This window comes from Electrophorus electricus, chromosome 19 (genome assembly GCF_041902795.1).
Source record: "Electrophorus electricus isolate QZ-2024a chromosome 19, ASM4190279v1, whole genome shotgun sequence".
NCBI classification, from domain to species: domain Eukaryota; kingdom Metazoa; phylum Chordata; class Actinopteri; order Gymnotiformes; family Gymnotidae; genus Electrophorus; species Electrophorus electricus.
In genome coordinates this window covers 13,544,289-13,564,945 of record NC_137515.1, presented here as the reverse complement: position 1 = coordinate 13,564,945, position 20,657 = coordinate 13,544,289, and the positions used below count along the sequence as shown (strand labels likewise).

Here is a 20,657-nt window from a genome sequence, read left to right as displayed (position 1 = left end):
GGAGCCCATTCTACTTTAAGCCTGAGAAGAGCTACTCAATGTGAAAGTAAGGAAATTGACAAAGCATCGAAAGTAATCAGACAAAACAACAACATTACAGAATATAATCACAGTTCCAGTGTCATCTTAGTCCAACAGGGCTTTCAGTGGAAAACCCCCACTGGCAATGAAATTTAAATTACTCCTGGGCCAAACTTAGTCTATACCTGGAAAACACAGCCCTCTGTTTGACAGCAGTGCTTTTATTACTTCTCAAAGTGCAATGTTTAAATTCTTCTTATTCTGTCAGAGTCCCCCCCCCCCTTCCCCTTTTGTTACAGTCATTCACATTCACAAATACACACGGGCACAGTTATCTACCGTTGTATCTTTAGAAGGTCAAACACAGGAAGACTCCCTCCTGTGCAGGGACAATGCTGTGACGTAGGCAGTGGAGCCTCAAGTCTCTGTAGATGGACCCCGTTGTGCGGGTAGGCGATGATGGCCTAGGACCCTGCCTAAAGCTGCCTCTCCTAGTGACAGCACAAAAGGGAGGTTCCTTTTACATCTAGCCATGACTAAGCTTTGTCTGTTGCTCAGGCTTGTTAAAAACAAAACAGCTAATAGGCCAAACCAAGTCCCTAAGGCTTCCTAGGGGACTGGCACAAAACAGTGTGGCCCTGCCTTTGCCAAACTCCAAAACATGCACACCTAAATTAGCCATGGCACAAGTGGAAAAAAGGTAAAGACAGTTCAGTGGAAATGAGATAAACAGGGGACTTGACGGCATTTTGGCAAGAGGGCAGAGGGTTGAGGAGGCCAATGTTTGATGCCACCACGGCACAGAGAGCTCATGTGTGAATGAAATTCTGCTCCAAATATGCTGTAGACAGTCTGAGATGATCATCTCTCAAAAATCAGATCACCGAGCCTTCTTCCACACAAGTGTATTTTCTGCGATTGGCATACCATGGAAGTGTTCGTCACTAGGTTAGCCAGACCATCATTACATAGTGCTGACATGAGACATTTATGTGGCATATCCACAACTTTCGGGCATATAGATAACCTGGGGACACTTTGACTAACCTCAGCACGCTGGGTTGTGTTCCATTACAAGGAAATCCACATTATGCATTATTTACATGATAGTGATTTGCTTCCAAAATACAAGACAATCTCTGTGTGAGGAACAACATATTAGTTGTTGACTATTCCATGTGCATCACTAAGAAACATTACTCATCACCATAATCACTACAATCATCATGTCACACAGCATCAACTTCAAAGAACAAAAACCCCACGTTTCTCTTGTGCTGTTACTTGTTTATACACTTAAAGACTTGATAAGGACGTTAAATGAACACTTAGATGTGCCTTCTGTCAGCTGAATCCAAAAGCAAAACTTGAGTCATGCAGATCACATGAACTGCAACAAAGTTCACTGCATTTCCAACTACACTGCAGGACATCACTGGTCTTTAATCTATTTCTCACAGTGATTTCACTCCAAGCTGTGTTTAATTCAATTGCCCTTACACAGCCAAACAAAAAAGATAAGTTGTGTTATAGAAGTCAGACGTTTCTTATAACCTGCAAATTGGCCTATTAGCTTTGTGTGCCGTCTTGTTCTTGTGTGTGCTTATATGTATATGAAACAGGTCACAGGACAATACCAGCTAGAGTGCTAACAAGTCTACACAATATATTGTTTGTTGATCATCAGTCGTTATTCGCTTGCCAGCCAGTGTTGACCAGAGGAGGACGGGTTCCCCTTTCAGCCTTGGCTAGTTCATTAGGAGCCTGAACCTGGGTTCTCTGAAAAACTCACTTCTGTAAAGTTGCTTTGCTGCTTTGTGACAACACGAAAAAGCACTACGCAAATACTTTTGAGCTGAACTGAATAAATGAAGACTGGCAACATTTGCCGTAGACCCAGGAGTCACGGTGCTGTTTGTTTCAGGCTGATGGCAAGATTCGTGTGTTCCGCAGACCCCATGAAGCCATGGACCAAAGTTGTCAATAAGGCACTGTGCAAGCTGTTGGTGGCTCCATACTCATGTGGAGTGTTCTCGACATTGGTTGGATCCACCGTTCCACCTAAACACGTCATTGACTGGTGCCTGCTACATTTTACTGTTTGGTTTGCAGCCCTTTATGGACCCCCACGATGATATGATATTCCAGGAAGGTAATGCACCATGCCAACAGGCCCAAGTTGTCCAGAACTGGTTTGAGGAGCATTCTGGAGAGTTCCAATGAATGGTGTGGCCTGCGTGTTTGCCTCACATGAGCCCAATCAAGCATTTATGGGATGTGGTGGAGAGGTCCATTCACACTAGAGATCCTGCACCTACAAATACCACAGAGCTGTGGGTGGCTATCTAGAAGGCACAGCTCAACATCCCTCCAGATGAATGACGTCAACTCGTGGAAATGATGCCATGCGAGTTACTGCACTTCGCTGAGCTGGAGGGGGTCCTACATAATAGTTTTTGTCCCATGACTTTTGGCACATCAGTGTACATCACAATATGAAGCAAACAGTTGTGCAGGACCTACAAGCAATGCTAAAAAAGCTGCCAAAGGGCAAGCTGGGAAAGAGCTGAAACAAAAACTAGGCTAGGGAAGACTTGGTAAATCACACACAGGACATGAGGTAATGGTTTTGTTGTTAACCTCAGGTCCAAAATTCACAGACCCATTTCCTGACTGACTCCCCCCTCCCCCCTCATCTCCTTTTCTTCCTTCTGTCCCTCTTGGCTGTAGATGCTCCTGTCCATCAAAGGCAAAACTGCAGCAGTCACCGGGAATCAAGGGCAAATGTACTGCAATATATGTTTATTTTGAGTGCAGGTGCAAAACTAGAAGCCACTACAATGGATGGGGGGAATTAAAAAATAAAAAACTCCACACACATGTAACACAAGCAGGATACTCCTTGCGCCGCAGAGATGCGCCATTCTTAGCTTACTGTAACAAAATCACTGTCTGTTCTCCAGGATGCTCGAGAGAAGACTGTAAAGAGATCTGGTTGTTATTAAGGTGCGGCATGGAGGATGATGTCGTATGAATTAAACAGGACGGCGCTTTCGTTTCAGGCTCCGCCAGCTGACGTGGGCATGGGGGTAGGGAGGAGTCAGGGTGCACCTTCACCTGAACCATCTGTCAACATGAGCTAATAGTCTGCGTCCGCTGTGCTATGGCGGGGAGGGGGGCGTGACAGAGGGCAGCCAAGAGGGAGGGAAGTGGAAAAAGGGCTGATCTGTCCCGCCGCTGGAGTTCATGAGTGCCCCACCCACCTCAGGTGACACGGATGTCCAGCTAGGGGCCAGACAAGAAGGGACAGCATTAGCAGGCGACCAGGTCCACAACTGGGTTGACATGAGCACAGGGTATGAGCCTCTGTGCGACCTGAAGGTAAAAAAGTGGAATTGCCAACAATGGCAAAGCCTGATCAATATATTGTCAGGGCATGCAGTAAAGTGTATCCACAAAATTCCTGCTAATTAGGACAGAGCTTGGGCATTGTGACAAATTGGTCCTGAAGTCCAGAAGGGTGGAGAATGCCAGTGATTCAGGATATGACTCATACTCCTCCCCATCTAACGAACTTCAGTTCATGAGCCAGTTCATGAGCCAGTACTGAGGAAGCCAGGATGATGAGTTCTCCACCAATCTGGCAGCTTCAACCTCAGCTTTCTGAGGAGCCTACACTGCAGAGAGCCTCTTCTACATACACATGGAGTAGGAAAACAAAAGGCCTGCTCTCTACAGTTCTGGAGACCAGAGATGTGAACCATAAAAGCAGTCTAGAAGGAACAGATGCCATTTACACCCAACATTAAGTGCCACATAGCTAGACCACTGTCTGTCAAAGAATGTTTCTGAGAAGCCCAGTGAGTAGAAGGTATACGATCTGAGGAATTTGTGCAGTCAGGACTGCTTGAGAAAAATCACTCATTCCTTTACCATTACGTCTACTTAGCTTTGCGAGTGTATTGCGCCTCCACATACATCTTGTCCGACTTGACAGGTCTCCAAACTGCTCATTTGTCAGGTTTCGGAATAAAATACAAGGTACTTAAAGAAGCTAGAGAGTGATGTAATGAAGCAGAATTTATGCACCTCCTTCCATGACTAATCATTCATGTTCGTTTCAGTGGCTCCTGAAGGGGAGTGCAGCCATGCTCCCCCAGGGCTGGAGCAGATTTACAACATCCTGACAACTTGTGCACATACTGCATCGAGTCGCAGTATAGTTTCCCCAATAAAGCAAGTATTCAGGAGTCATGTAGTGAACGCCTCTCCAAAAGACTCAAGCCTGTTCTGATACCAACTGAAGCCGGCTGGAGTCCCAAATCAGGTGTCACGGCTATAATCTAAGTGTTAACAAGCACACAGACAAGTGCACCCAAGATCAAATCACAGACAACAAAACAGAAATGAGCCCACTCTTAGCCCGAGCTCCAAAAACAGACACAGTGCACATGCTTTATGACTGCTGGAGTGAACCTGGGAAGTTGACGGTACACTGCGTTTCTGGCAGAGGCCCATCGAACAGCTGGGAGAGAGGCAGTAGTGAATGAGGAGAGAGAGAGTGTACTAAAGCTGTGGGACACGTCACTGTCTGCGCTTATATACTGACACTGCAGTAGCCCCTCACCACTTACATAACAAAAAACTAAAATTGGACAATGTGTCATTAGGACACTATTCCATCCTATCCTATTCTATCCCTTTAGGTTCACAGGCATATACTGTCCCAAAAAGAGAGGCAACTACACTGTTGCATGTTTTCCTCCTACAAACCTACACTATGCCCTGATCATGTCACTGAGTATCTACAGAAACCATCATGAGATGAGACAAGCACGCGAATGCAGGGTAAACGTAGCGGCGGCGTGCAGTGCACGAGGATCCCTGAACAGGCGCAGTGAACGACTGCTACTGCCCTCACCTCTCTGCTCCTGTTTTTGGAGACCAGTGGCACTTTTACCCAGTCTTTCGCAATCTACCATGCGATGGGTTTTGATGAACGTGAAACTGAACTCAAACCCTGGTGAAGCAGGTTGATGCATGTCAGCCTGTTTTTGTTTGGAGGCGTGAGGAGTGTGCAGCACTGCCTTTTGGCATTCCTCCAGTTTAAAATGCAAATTTTGCTGCAAGCATTTTTAATATTCTTTTTGGCCTGTAAAGCAATGGAAATGAGAAGTGAAACTAGCAGAGTTGACTGCTAACTACAAAAAGATTTAAAAGTTTTTAAAAAGGTGCATTATTAAAAAAAAAAGGTGCTCGTTTTGGTTGTTTTCACCGAAAAAACAAAAACACCCTTCACCAATATTTAGGATATTCAACAACCTTTATCTGAGCATCATTTGTTCCATGAGTAAAGGCTATTAAAGAGCAGATCTAAATACACCTTGAACAAGTCCAGCAAGGCAAGTCATTAATGACCATAATCAATATAATTTAGGTGGCAATTGCACAAGATCATTGCCCATTAGTTTTACATAGTGTACATATGCAAAGAAGTATACATACAAAGACACAGCACAACTAATGACCTAGAACATCAGGAGATCCTATTATGACACACGGGGCCAGAGAAATACAATGTTCATGGTCACTTCAACAACACTAATATGCATCGAACATCAGCCTAGTTACAACAGAGCATGGGCTATATCAGATCAAATTTCACATAACCCAGGAAATAATCTTAATATTGCTGCTTCAGAGCTTGACTAACCAGTTCCCGAAAATATAATTTGAATATCCAGATTCAGAACTCCTTTTGTGCTATCCATGAGTGCTTGTGAAGTGTTGCCCTCATATACAAGGCCTTACATAATGCTGCACTACATAAGGCCGATCGAGGGCAAAGAAACAGATCCTTGCTTTTCCGTTTCATGTCCACTCGCCAAATACAGTTCTAACTTTTCCTTCCAAAAGTAAAACAGGAGGGGGTAAAAACAGCTCGCACACCACGGGCCCAGTTTGCCCATATCCAAGACTGCACAAATTGCTTTTTTTACATTATGAAAAATGTCAAACAAACAAAAACAAACAAACTTCATTCCAGACCTTCAAGCAGATGTGGAAATGCACAGAGGACTTTATAGCACAGCTGCCACTGTGATGCCCTGCTCGACCAGTGCCACTGGAAAACTACTGCATTGCTAATGAACTGCTGAGTCTTCCATTCTCTGCTGCAGCTTGCTGAGGGCATTGGTGACGTTCCAAGACACATGTTCACCATCCGTGTGATCTGAAGCCCACATCAGGCATCTTCTATGTCAGGTCATTAGTCTCCGTTGACCTTGAAACCCTGTCCTAGAGTAATTAAAACTCATTAGGGAACAGAGCACAGAGCAGCGACATCCAAGGTGGAAATTTGTGGAACCTACCCAAAGCATGCCTTGATCTGGAAATAGATGCCCTATTCAAAAGCAAAATAAATAAATTACAAAATCTGTTTTCTGACATATTAACTGATGATGTGAAGGGGTGACATTGTGTAGAGGAAGACTAGGAATAAAAAAATAAACAAATACATTAAAAAAAAAAAATTGTTTAAAGCCTGCATTTTAAAAGGCAAGAGCTACATACACACACCTGTGTATTACAATACCCCACAGGAGTTGGACATGACCTATGAGATGACGCTCGCATTTTTTGAGTCATAATTGAGTTGACACGTAACGGGTGAAGGAAGGGGTGCGAGACAAGTGCAAGTTTGGAGTGTCTTTATTCTCCATAATGAATAAACAAAGAAGCACAGCGGTGAGCTGGCTAAGAAAGCAAATAGTGCTGGCAGATCAAGTCGAGGCACTGGGACGCAGCAGAGCAGCTGAAAAACACTCGGGGAAACAACGCATAGCACTGGACGAACGTTCCTGTGGGTTTAAACAAGGCAGAAACTTATTTGGGAACAAGGAAGGTGAAGTGTGTGTGTGTGTGTGTGTACCATACCATTACAGAGTGCTTATGAGTCATCAAAGTGAGGTTTATGGTGAAACACTGACCATCCAAATAATTAGAACCTGGTACTGTTTATTTTTTAATTTTTTTTGTTTTAATTGTCTGCTTGTGTCCAGTGACAACAATACCAGGCAGCAGCAGGTGTTGGTGATGGCCAGTGGCTTCCCACCATGGAGAAAGCAATCAGTGGCTGAAACGGTGTTGAGTCAGTGCAGCATCAGCCAACCATGCAAGGCACTGCTGCTCTGTTAGGGGCATCGCACCTGAGCCACCATCCTGACTCGCAGCATGTCACGCACGACACACAGAGGCACAGGGACGGTCCACTCCTCTACACTGCCAGAAGGCTGGGACGTTTGTCGCTCTGAACGCCGCAGGGCACCAAGGATTAATTCTGTTTACTTTCACCTTGAAGGGTTCTTTTCCTTATGTGCATAGGCAGAGATTCTTGGAACAGCCGTGTGAAAAGAGATTTTAAGAATGTGATTAGTGGGTCAAAGTTTCTTAGGCTTCAAGGACCATATTAGATACACGCTGTATAAATGAACGGGGGGGAATTACCTAATTTGCCTGTATGTAAAGAAAAAGTCTGATATACTTTAACAGAGATTTACTACCAAGCATTGGGAAAAAATAAAAAAATAAATAAAAATAATAACATTACATGTGCATTCCTACTGTCATCTTACTGCCTCTGACTTAGCCATGTGATCCAAAGCAAAGGCTATTTAAACATCATCAGTATCAATCAGGCTATTCAGAACCCTCAGTGGATGCTAATCTTAATGGGGGACAGGAGAAAAATGTTCTCTAACATTTATTAAAAACTCTTAAGACTTGCTACATGAAGGGTGCAGGGGAAAGGGTGTCTGTCAAAGTTTGACATTTGGCAGTGAAGTCCCATATTACACGCGTGAGAGTCATGCCAGACTGACTGTATTAGTTTGGTGTAGCATGCTGGCCAAATGACCCCACAGAAAGCAGACTGCAATGGCTGAGGAAGAGGACATTATCTACCCAAATGAAGCAACAGAAAACAGGACTGGCTACAATGTAAAATCCCAAGTAAGCCCAGCAGACTCCTACACAGATGCAAGAGGACATGGAGTTTCCATGCCTCACCCAGGCAGACCTGTTTGGGAAGGAAACGGTCAAATGTCTAGGAAATATGTTAAGATGTGAATGCACACTTTGTTCCCTTATCTTACAAATGCTGCCAAAAAATCTAGATAAAAATAAGAAGAAAATTAACATGATAAACTGATAATCCTGACTAGTCCCAACAAGAAACTGTAATTGTGCCTCTTACAGGACAGCACCAGAGCCACGACTCGTTATAACTTTACAACCCGTTACAAGGTTTCATGAACTGACAAAGTTCACCTCTAAGATATAACCCACCAGCAAAAGCCTCACATAACATTTCCTCGTGCAATTCCAAACTACACCAGGGATTCTGAGCCCCAACCATCCTGCTTCCCATTCTGGCCCTTCTGTAGAGGCCAACCGGCGCCCTGCTGCCTCGAGTCCGTATTCGGCCCTAAAGGGAAGTCAGCCAGGTCCATCTCTAAATAGGAAACGAGCACTTCTCGTAGTCCACTTCTCATAGCCTTTGTAAACAGACTACTGTGAATGGTTCACCTTGAGGAGAGGTAGAGGTGGGTGCCTCAGCCTACTGAAAGAGCCCTTTGTTTAGAAAATGCAATTAGAACTCAGCATTTCGCAAGCATTCCGGGCCTTCAAAAGGACACTTTGTTTCATGATAAGTCGATTGGAGAAGGAGCACGGATTTGGGCATTCAGATGCCTCTGTCCCCCGGCCTCGGTCACTGCATTCTGGCGCGACGCATTAACGGAATGGCATCATTCCTAGTCCGTGACCTACGCACTGCAGGGCACGGAGTCTGGTCGGCCCTTTGGAGCTGCTTGCGGAATTACATGTATCCCTCATCTCTGAATATATATGTTTCCGTGGAGTGCTGTCCGGGGAGTACATGGCTGCAGCTCACCAGTGGAATTGGCTTGTTTCCTGTGCGTGTTTATAAACAAACACATCCCCCCCCCAATGTACGAAAAAGACTAACAATTAAGACAAGCCAAATGCAGTCAGGCCCATTTGCTTTAGCAGAAACTTGAACATTCTTTTTTTCTAACCTTAAATATAAACTATTCATTTAAAATCAGCACAAATGTGAATCCTTCAAAGTCTGTTCCTATTGCGCAATAAGGTGGCAACAGCAGTAAGGTTAATCGCAGGTACTTCTTCCATGGCCTGGTGTGGTCTCCTAGCACCTCGCTAGTCATGCAATACCACTAGGGACTCCATGAACATGGACAAGGTTCTTAGCAACCACACTTTGATGCAATTACAGTTCGCCACATATACCATGTTTGCCAAGTTCCTGCCTTCCTCTTCGAATGTGCCTTCACGCATGTTAGTTTACACAGCAAGATAACCTACAGCTGACCTGCCCAGGCTGGGACAAACATATCTGCCTCTTTGGGAGCCATATTTTTGACCATTTAATGAGTACAACGTGACTTCAAGGTGATCAGAACATGGCAAACTCAGCAAGGCCAAGAGAAACAAACAATCACAGTTTGGGACAGGACAGAAGCAGAGACCCAGCAGGGGACAGGTGTCTCCAGCACACGGCCCAACTTGTCTGTTCTCCAGGAGAGCTACAAGCACTGTACAGCACTGCTGAAGTGAGGCAGGGTGCACTACGCCAACCCGGTCATAAAGAGTTAGAGCAAAAATGTCCAGCACACAGCCACGCAGTCATTTATGTTCCGAATGGACTGTTTACAGACTCACCTGATCTTGTGTGAAAAGCCGTTAGCCATGGACAAAACAGCAGCGAGGAGCATGTGGAGACCGCCAACCCTCCATCCCCAAATGGGGATAATGCCAGAGAATTCTCTCAAAGGGTTAAAACAAAGAAAGAAGGTGGGGCTCTTCCAGTTATTGGACAAATACCATCTTGGAATTCTACTTTAAATGACACATGAAATAGGTAGAAACTGGGTGAAGTTTGAAGCTTTGGCTAAACTGATTTTACAATCCTGTACAGAGGACATGTCAAGCCCCTCAGAAGTGTTTTTAAAGTATGAAAAATGGGATTAGGATTTATAACCATTTGTCTACTAATATTTGTCCCGAGCTACTATGTTTGAGCCCATCTTTCATATGATTGGACCAAATTAGTGGTCAGCTGATGATGGAGAGTAGGGAGATATATAATATATAATGGCAATGGCATGTTTTTTAATAAAATAGAGCAATTTAATAATAACAACAAATAAAACTATTGTCTAGATTATCTGTGTTTGCTTTAGTATATCTGCATTCTGCCTGCAGTGCACATACTTTAAATATAAAAATTATTAACGCACGCACGCACGCACACGCACACACACACACACGCACACACACGCACACACACGCGCACACACACACGCGCGCACACACACACGCGCGCACACACACGCGCGCGCACACACACGCGCGCGCACACACACGCGCGCGCACACACACGCGCGCGCACACACACGCGCGCGCACACACACGCGCGCGCACACACACGCGCGCGCACACACACGCGCGCGCACACACACACGCGCACACACACACACGCGCACACACACACACGCGCACACACACACGCGCGCACACACACACGCGCACACACACACACGCGCACACACACACACGCGCACACACACACACGCACACACACACACACGCACACACGCACACCTTTCAGCCAAACGGCATTTAATTAATTGCCAAACTGATTAATTGGTCGACCACTACAACAAGCCAATTTCAGAGCTGGCAATTAATTTGCTTGCAAGAAACTAGGTATGAAATAGTGTACATGTAAAACAAAGCCACAAGAATGCAATCTGATCTCATTTGCAAACAAAGAGGACTTCCTCACTAGGCAACGGAGCCTCTCATTGTTGCTGGGAGCTCTCATCACCTGCTAGAGCCATGCTAAAAGTTGGAACCCCACACGATCCAAAAACAAAAGGCCACCATCAGCTACACAAGGCTGGCAATTTGGGTTCAGTTAGGACAGACCAGATCAAGTCTTCTCCCAGAGCTGAGGATAGCAAAAAGGGCTGCCTTTTAGGAGACAACCTCTCTGACGAGTCTCTTCAGTAGTCCAAACTGGTTTTAGAGAAATGTGCCTTTAGCAAGGTGGAAGCCCCAAAGAGGCCAAACCAGGCAAAGCGCAGGCTGCTTTTTCTTCCAGCCAGAGCGGAGGTAAATGAGTGATGGGTTCTAGAACACACACTGCTGCAGAACGCTCAGGCGCTCGCCATGTCCCCAAAACATCTATAAAAAATATATTTATATAAGTAGTTGATAAGATCGATTTTGATTTTGATGATTTTGATGACAAACATTATTGCTGCCCTGTTTAACACTTCTGTTAAAAACACCAGCCTGGCATGGATAAACAATCTACATACATTTTAGGTGAAGCATTAAAACTTCACTTCTGCAAAAACAAATGGAAATGATCTCCAATCAGGGCTACCACATGGCAGCTGATAAAAGGCTCGGTGACAAACAGCTGACAAGGATGTGAGCTCAACGCTCCTTCATACCACCTGCGAGACTGCCAGCGTTTACATTAACAACCTCAGCCGGCAACAATAGGTCGTACGCCAGATCTCGAGATCGCCGGCATGCCGAGGAGGCCTGCAGCCTGCTCGCTTCCTGTTTCTGACATCACAAGTTAAGAGGTCTGGCAGTGAGCACGTGGCCTCTTAAAAGACAAGATGGCAGATGGAGAGTGAGAGTTAGCACAAAGCGAGAGAGTTAGTCTGAGGGCGAGACAGAGAGCACGTGCGAGACTATGCGTTTGTATATGAGAACGAAAGCGCGTGTGTGTGTGAGTGAGTGAAGGAGGAAGGCAGAGATAGATAATCAACACAACCATGTGTAGTCAGATATTGCCAGATTCAACATACCCAGAGCCTTTCCTGTGTTGGCCAAGCTCATTGACTTCCCTTTTAACACTTACAGCTGTGTTCCAGTGTTTGCAATCCTGCTTTAGCCAGTGTTTACTCAAGACACATTAGCATTTAGGAGATAAAGCCTTTCCAGAGTGCTATTGATTAACGCTTTCACTTCCTACTCTGATAAAAACAAAAAAAAATCTTACTGCTCAGGTTAAGTACATTCATTTCCTAACATCTAATGCAGCAGAGCCAACGGTTAAGGGCTCATTATGACACAGACTAAATATGAAATGGTGAGTAAAGAACACCCCGAGAGCTTTTAGTAGCAGAAGTCACGACTGAGTGAAGAACAGAAGTCGAATGGTCTGGCCTGGAGCCTTCATATAGAAAGGCTTTGGACATAAAACACAGGCAGGCACACACTTGGCTTGTGAGAGAGATCACTACTGTCAGATTCTTTCCCAGAGGGCCGAGCTCCTGCTCGGAGCTGCAGATTTAGCTCAGAACTGAGCTGGGGATCTTACTCCAGGTGGCTACAGGATCCCCGTCCTAATGACCATGGCTGGTAAAAGAACCACAAGGCATTTCAGTTCAATCCGCCTTGCTGTTCTGGGCCAATGCAACATTTTTGAGTCACAAAGTTATGCTCCAGCATTGGAGACAACCTCTCTGATGAGTCTCTTCAGTAGTCCAAACTGGTTTTAGAGAAATGTGCCTTTAGCAAGGTGGAAGCCCCAAAGAGGCCAAACCAGGCAAAGCGCAGGCAGCTTTGTTTTCTTCCAGCCAGAGCGGAGGTAAATGAGTGATGGGTTCTAGAACACACACTGCTGCAGAACGCTCAGGCGCTCGCCATGTCCCCAAAACAGCTATAAAAATATATATATTTATATAAGTAGTTGATAAGATCGATTTTGATTTAGATGATTTTGATGACAAACATTATTGCTGCCCTGTTTAACACAGGGCAGTGAAGAACAGAAGTCGAATGGTCTGGCCTGGAGCCTTCATATAGAAAGGCTTTGGACATAAAACACAGGCAGGCACACACTTGGCTTGGCTGTTAACATGCAAGGACAACACTGTCAGATGAAGCGAATGTGAAAACCTACACAAGTTGCGACAGCAACCCCGTCAATTGCTACATTTCAGTCTGCAGGTGTGACATGTTCTGATGGGCCACAGGAGGCTACCTGTTGTGCTCTACCCTTGTCCTCATGCCTTCCCTAGAGACTGGCATCACTATGACCACATGAGGTGCTAGGCGACCAGAGCTCCCCCACCTGCAGCCTGGTCTGGCCTTTAAAAACACACCTGGCTTTTAAACAGTTCCCAGAGTGAACACTCCGCCTGTTGCACAGACAGCCAAACAGCCTAGTCACTTACATTAAATGCAAGTTGTGCTATAAAACAAACACTCCCCTCAGGTACAGATTAATAGCGTTAAATGACACTATAATAACAACCACCACCAACTCTGGGCAGCATATGGAAAAAAGGTTAAAAGAACATGGGCTATGTTTCAGTAGGCTACGAAGGACAGGAAAACACCAATCAATAATAATAATAAACATAAAACAAGCGCTAAAAGCAACATGCCCCATCATCCAGCATGAGAGTGTACAACAAAGCCTGCATTCTAAAACAAGGTAATAGACATAACCATTTGTCATAAAGGCAAAAATAATGTCTTTCAGTGGGACATGGACAAACTAGACAGTGAAGTTACAGGGCCGCTTCCTGAGAAAAATCTGAAAAACTGCTCTTACGCCCTCTGGGGAAGTTCTCCCCATGTTGAAAAACACTTCCAAACAGGCAGGATGATGAACCACAAGCTTCAGTGGCATAAAAAGGGGGTTGCCAGATTTAGAAATGAAGGATTATTGCTTACTACTTAGCACCATTCATGCAATATACTTAAGGGCTTTTTCAAAGGACAAACATTTTCAAAATGTCTTATTTATAAGTGTGTAGTGCAGTCCCTCCAATCATTAAAATGAATGGCGAGAGTATTTTATTTATATTGCTGTCATTATTGACAGAGTGTCTCTATCCCCTTCCTGGAAATTCCCCATTCAACCTCCCATTTGTCAGAAATTACAATCTAATAATCTACTCAAAGATATAGATATATCCTAAATATAGTACAAACAAACAGTTACAGAGTTAGACAAGAGGTAAGTCAGAAAGACAGAACCTTTTTTCACAGCAGTGTCAGGGAACATGCAGGATCAGTGCTAATCTAAACAATGTTTTAAAGGTGCAACAAATGTTTTACAGCTCCACAAAGAAAAGAGGTTTGTTGCATTTGTAACTAAATAAATAGCACAGACATAATCTAAGAAACATTAAATCCATGCACCTAGAGCACTTTTTATTTTTTTTTAGAAGTAGGCTAATTTAAAATTGTTTTTAAATAAAAACTGTCAATTTACAAGTATCTATATTCAGGAACTTTGCGTATTTTTAGAAAAATAAAGAACCTAATTATCTGGAAAAAAATATTCAGCCCCCTATTTAAAAAAACAAAACAATGTTAGTTAATCTCAAAAAAGAATGTTTAAAAAACAAACAACTGTATAATAACCATTTAAATTTTATAAAACTATTAAACTGTGCCTTACGCCCCCCTCCCCCCAACTCTACCAGCTGTGAGGGGGACTTCACAGTAGTTATTCAGGCACAAGTCTCAGCAGTGCCGCATGTCCTCTGTAACTGGGAATGAAGGGTCCATCCCTCTGTCTTTATACAATCTACCAGTCAGGTGGTCATGTGCAGGCTCACATGGAAGTGTCAAGTTTCGCATCACATCAAAAGTCTCTTAACAGATTGACGTCGTCTGTAAAATTCAATGGAGCTCAGGTATCACCAATGAACCACGTCTGAGAAACAAGGCTAAACAGGAAAACAGCATGTAAACCTGGTAATCCTGTACTGAGAGACAGAACATTCAGTTCTGGGGCGGGGGGCGCAGCCTGTGAGTGCAGCGCCAGAAACCTACAACACAGTTATTCGTGGAACTTAATTACTTCGAATTTCTTCAAAGTTGCTATACCCCTCCTGCAAACCTGTACCAAATCACCTTTACATCGATATTCTATTGGACGGTCACACACAAGAACCCATATGGCTAATAAAATTTCAAATCCAGTATGCTGCAGAATGGAGCCAAAAAAAAAAAGGAAATTGTGTCACTGCCAAATTAGTCATGAACTGCACTGTATTTGATAAACAATGTTATAAAATCATTTTAAATTGGTATTTGGATGACAATTTAACAGCTCTTTCCACACCTTGGCAGCGTTATAAAGTCCTTCTGTGTTGCTGATGTAAGAACCCCACCTCCTCACGCCAGCAGAGCACACATCAATATTTCAGCATGGCCTGCTTCTGCTCCAGCGCGCCGTGCTGAATAAACGTGCCCTGTCAGTTTTCCTCCAGCTGGTCAACATCACACCGGTCCAGGCGCGGGTCTTGCGGCCAGCGAGCCGCGACCCCATTCCCGCCGGTGTTACCGAGCGGCAGCGCAGCTGGGCAGCTCCGAAAACATAATATCGCGCCGCGTGAATAGCCAGGAGACGCGTACAGCGAGTACCAAGGGCAAACCATGCAGCCAGTGCTATTTAATGGCCACAGCAAAACTGCATCGGTACAGACTGGATTTCTGTTTTAGATCCACCCAGGGCAGCCAACAAAACATCATTTCCATTTGGTCAGATTCACAGCAAGATAACTGCCAGATAACTACAGTAGGAAAAACTAGTTGAATCAAAACCATGGCTCCTTTGAATTCAAATACCAGCCTTACACAGTGTGCAGGGATGGCACAGAAAAGAATTATGCAGAACAGGTGCATGTAACTGGCAGATGCATGTAACTGACTTCAAACATGACCCAACACAGAGACTACAGACATTTATCTGGTTAATGATGGACACTTTTGTGAAAGTCACACATGTAGCTCAAAGTGAGACAATGTTTTATAGTCAGCAAGATAAAAGCTATTCAATGAGGAACTATGACTGCCTTGCCTTGGGTCACTGAAAAAGTGAATAATGGACAGAGTCAAAATGTGGGACAGAGTGAGAGACCCAGTAGGCTATACTGAAAAGCTCAGCTATGACAGTCCTATGCATGTGACCCATTCCACACTCACTGTGGAACACGTGATAACAGCACCAGGCACAGGCAAGGTTTAAAAAAAAAAAAAAAAAAAACACAAGTTTTTATGTGTCTTTGGGTCAACGTGTGCACTGCGGCGGACGCTATCAGTGAGACCTAAACTATGGCAGCGTGATGTTCAGTCTCTGAAGGCCATGTAGCTTGAACGGACATGGTACGATTTTACAGGCCGGCCAAATAACACAGCAAAGCGCGTCAGTCTGAGAAAGGTTTCAATAAGGAGAGGAAGAGGAGGAGAGGAGAGGGGAAGGAGGAAGAGGAGGAGAAGGAGAAGAGAACTGAGGAGACAGCACAAAGTAAAAACTGAGCAAACGCAACAGTGAGGAAAAAACGAGAAGGAAAGATTGTAGGCGGACAGATGGGCAGACATTCTGCACTTTTTCCACTCATCTGGAGCAGTGCGAGTTCATGTCTCACAAAACAACGCCTTTGCTCGAACATCACGCTCTACCTTGCAACCTTCCAATAACAACAACATTTATCTGTCTGAAATCCCAAACCGGTGTTCTCACTTTGTGGACAGACGATGACCGCAAATTAAAAATGTGGTGGAACCGAACCCTCAAGATAAGGCTTGTGTATTGAGCCCTGCTCATTAACCAGGCCTGTCCGAGTCCTCTCATGACGGGCTAGAGTACCGCACAGCCTGATGATTTTCCCTGCTCAAAAATGCCCACTAAACCTACTAATGAACGAGGAGTTGAACCAGGGGAGTTTGAGGAGCTGGGTGCCCCTGCATTAAACTCCTCCAGCCTCTTCTTGTGTGCAGGCAACACTGCCACAGTGTGACAACTGACAATGCTGATTTCCACCTCCACTGAATCAACGTTGACATCTGTGGTACTGTGGCTGGAAGGAGACCACACTCGTTATTAAACAGGCCTGCTCCATACTCCCTGCTTAAAACATTTAGCTATTAACAGTAAGGTGAGCATGTCCATCTTATACAATTGACATGACCATACTTTGGCAAGGCTACTCAAACACAAATCAGAAATACTTTACCCACCAAGTCTAATCAAGGATTACTCTGGTCTTGGCACTTAAGGAAACCACCAGATGAAATAAGCGTGCTCAAGCGCTTCAAGATTAATACATTTTAAAAGTAAGGAAATATAGAAAGTCTGCATGTCAGTTGACTTGCCCACCTGCAGATAATGCACAGTTGCCAGTGATTAGGCTCCCAAAATCCACACATCAGCATTGTGCTACAAATTGTAAATTATTTCGTTTTGTATCATTGTCTGCCACCTCGTTCCATCAGGCTAGTTGGGCACAAATGGGCTTTTTATCGGATACAGATAACTTGCCTCTAAAGAGGCACCAAACCAAATGCTGCCTGACCTGTGCTGTAAAACATCAACATGCACTGTACAAATATTGTAGCCAAATTCTTCCCATAAGCAGATATTACTCAGAAAATGCACAGCTATTCAAGAACTAGGTTCACTCTACAAAATATAATAATAATAATAATAATAATAATAATAATAATAATAAAAACAACAATAATAATAATAATAATAATAATAAAAGTTATTATCATAATAAGTGTCTTAAATTACGCTTACGTTGTCATATGCTTTATTCTTTGAATATGGGAAGCTTAATTTGCCTTAACTTTGAATGTAAGCAGATACTGAGCAGGAACAGTTGTAACTTAATTGTAAAGGGAGGGTAGAGGTTACACTGAAGGACCAGTATACTAAAACGTTGCACACTTCCAGATGTAGGTGTGAGTGGGAAAGGACTGCGATCAAATCCTGTCAGATCAATGTCACATGCATTTGCCGTTCGCCTTAACAGGTCCTCCTGAAAAGCAATTACAACCAAGAAATGTGTTCGGTAACAAAGACATTGTGCGGCATCTGGAACTGAGACATCTGAGACACGTCCCCCCATCCCGAGAATGGGATTATCTTACCTTATCTACCTCGTCGTGCAACTCTGACAGGGTGGGTCTGATGAGCTTTTCTCCCAAGGGCGCTGCGGTCTGTCTGTAGAAATCGATGTTCGGCACGGCATCGATAGTGTTGTGGCCAAAAGTCCGCAGGTAATAGGTATTGGTGTGAGTGTCATAACAATAGTGTTGCTGGCCTCCGGTAGACGAATGCAGGCTGCCCTCGCTCATCACGGTGTCTCCGTTCTGGACACTCTCCGCAGGCGCAGCATCTGGGCTCGAGGCCGCGCTCGCGTCCGCAAAGTTCACCACCCGAAATCTGCCCTTCGCGTCCTCAACACCAACCTGTTCCGCTGTCTTGTCCACGTTGGGAGTCGCCTTGTCGCCAGATGCTAGCGGAGAGCAATCGGAACCGGGCGTTTTGTCGCTTCCACAAGCGTCGCCGCCTGCCTCCGCCACGAGATCCACCTGGAACCTACTCTGGCTAGGTGTCGGACCCGCGGGCTTTAAGCCACTGTCCACGACCAGACTGTCCGTCTCTGGCGGGGGGACTTCTCCCTGGGCGGGGGAGAGACTGTTCGGCGCTGACATGGCAAGTCTTACCGGTAGCAGACACGCTGTCCCAGTTAACGCGCGAGGAAACTCGTGTGCGGCGACAGAAGTGCAGCGATCCCACTTATCCTCGCGCTAGTTATTGTCTTGCGCGCCGCAGCTGTAACTAGCCACAGTGCCTCTCCCTCCGCCGATGGTGGAAGACCCGTCTAATTTCTGCGCACGAACTCAGCCGCGGAGACCGCTGTCGCTCTCAAACGAGCCGCACTTTTCACATGCGAACGTGAATGGAGAATGCTAGTAAGCTCACACGGACGACACGAGTCTTGGCGCGAGAGGCATCAGCTTACAGGACCGGATAAGCATTTGAGGCTGTGATGAATTATCCAAGGCGAGTCTTCGTCCTTAGGCTCTCCGCTCTGTACACACGCAAATGACCTACGTCTGCTTCTCGACACCGTGGCGCTGAGAGATTGTTGGCTAGCCAGCTTACCGTGTGATGCTGTGGCGACCTTGCCGCAACTCCTCCTATGGTTGCAGCGACTCTCTCGCTGCTATATACACTCACTGCAGAAGGGCATCGCTTCAGGGGTGGGCTCCCGTCAGAGATAATCTCGCGAGATTTCCGGCTCCCCAACAAGGGGAACCAACGCCGTGAAGGGTGGAGACTACTGTAGCGTAATGCTTCTGCTTGGACAATACTGAAGCAAGTGACCAGTTCGAGAGGTTTTTTTTCCCCACTTTCGTCTCGGCTCCATACGTAATGTATTGCAGCTAATGTGTGTATGTATTATATGTATATACGATTTATCAGCATCTCTTTTAAGGCTGAACTCCAAATGAAGCTGGTGTGCGGTATGTCTAAGGGTGGAGACTAAGTAAAGCCAGTGAGACTAGAGCCAGTTATCATTTTTGGTTTTTTTTTTGCCCTTTAAATTGTTTGTTGATAGACCTTATCCTTTCGAGTATGTAGGATATTTGATCCAAACGTTGATAGACCGACGTCTGTGGATATAACACCGTCCAGTCCAAGTTCTCCTTTTTGTAGCCTATATTTAGAACTTACATCCGGTCTAAATACATCCGGTTTGATGTGAACAGTGGACTTGATTATTTAGCCCACTTACAAAGTGACATGCTAAATAAATCTCTTCTACCCCAGGCAAAACTGGAAGTGCACTTAGGCACTTAATAGACTAAAGATAGAACTTTTCCACAATTCACTAATTTATCAGATAAGACACCTTTGTAATTTTTTCTTGAACTAGTTCTCTTGTGGTAGTGTGCTAAACAAAGTCAATAGATCATCTATCTGTGTTTAAACATGGTCTCATGTAATGTAAAATAATATACTACTCGTGTATGATGTGTGTGTGTGTGTGTGTGTGTGTGTGTGTGTGTGTGTGTGTGTGTATGTATATATATATATATATATATATATATATATATATATATATATATATATATATACACACACATATACCTCTCCTTTACTAAAGTTAGAGTTTCACAAATCTATGAGAATATTGACCCTGAATGTGGCAGATGTCGCCACCATCTGCACATATTCTGGTCCTACCCCTCATTGTATCAGTACTGGTCAGAGATATTCAAATCATTAACAGATATTATAGGAAAATGTATTGAACCCAATGCCACCGTTGCCTTGTTTCATGTGACCCCTTCATCGGTCTCCCGCTCTCTGTGCAGAAGCTGTTTTGTTTGTTTCTTTTGTCACTCTTCTTGCGAGCCAATAAATACTACACCACTGGAAATCTGCTTTACCTCCCTTTCATACCATATGAAGAAGGCACCTTAGAGAAATGCTTAGTGTTATGAAACTGGATATATTATGAATGGTTACATATGGAAGTTACACAAAGTGTGGAACCCTTTTTTTAACTGTATGAAAAATGTATCCATCCTCAATCTTCCCTAGACTGACTTTGATGACCTAAGTCTTCCTTTACTTACATTTACAGCATTTAGCAGACACTTCTATCCAAAAGCAATTTACAATTATGACTGAATACAACTTGAGCAGTTGAGGGTTGAGGGTCTGGCTCAGGGGCCCACTTGGCAGT

General features: G+C 44.5%; 1 protein-coding gene across 5 annotated transcripts in view; it reads right to left on the bottom strand.

Moving 5' to 3' along the window:
- Positions 1 to 19,100, bottom strand: part of slc12a2 (solute carrier family 12 member 2) — a 48,105-nt gene extending 29,005 nt beyond the window's left edge. For 3 of the 5 annotated variants that reach the window (XM_035535394.2, XM_035535395.2, XM_035535397.2), the window contains exon 1: positions 18,046 to 19,099. In XM_035535394.2, the coding sequence (XP_035391287.1) occupies positions 18,046 to 18,612 (567 nt within the window). In that variant the 5' untranslated portion in view covers positions 18,613 to 19,099. Of the gene's footprint in view, positions 1 to 360; positions 695 to 18,045 lie in introns of those variants that run through there. The other 2 variants (XM_035535396.2, XM_081702141.1) reach the window with 2 other exon arrangements.
- Between the last annotated feature and the right edge of the window lie 1,557 nt (positions 19,101 to 20,657).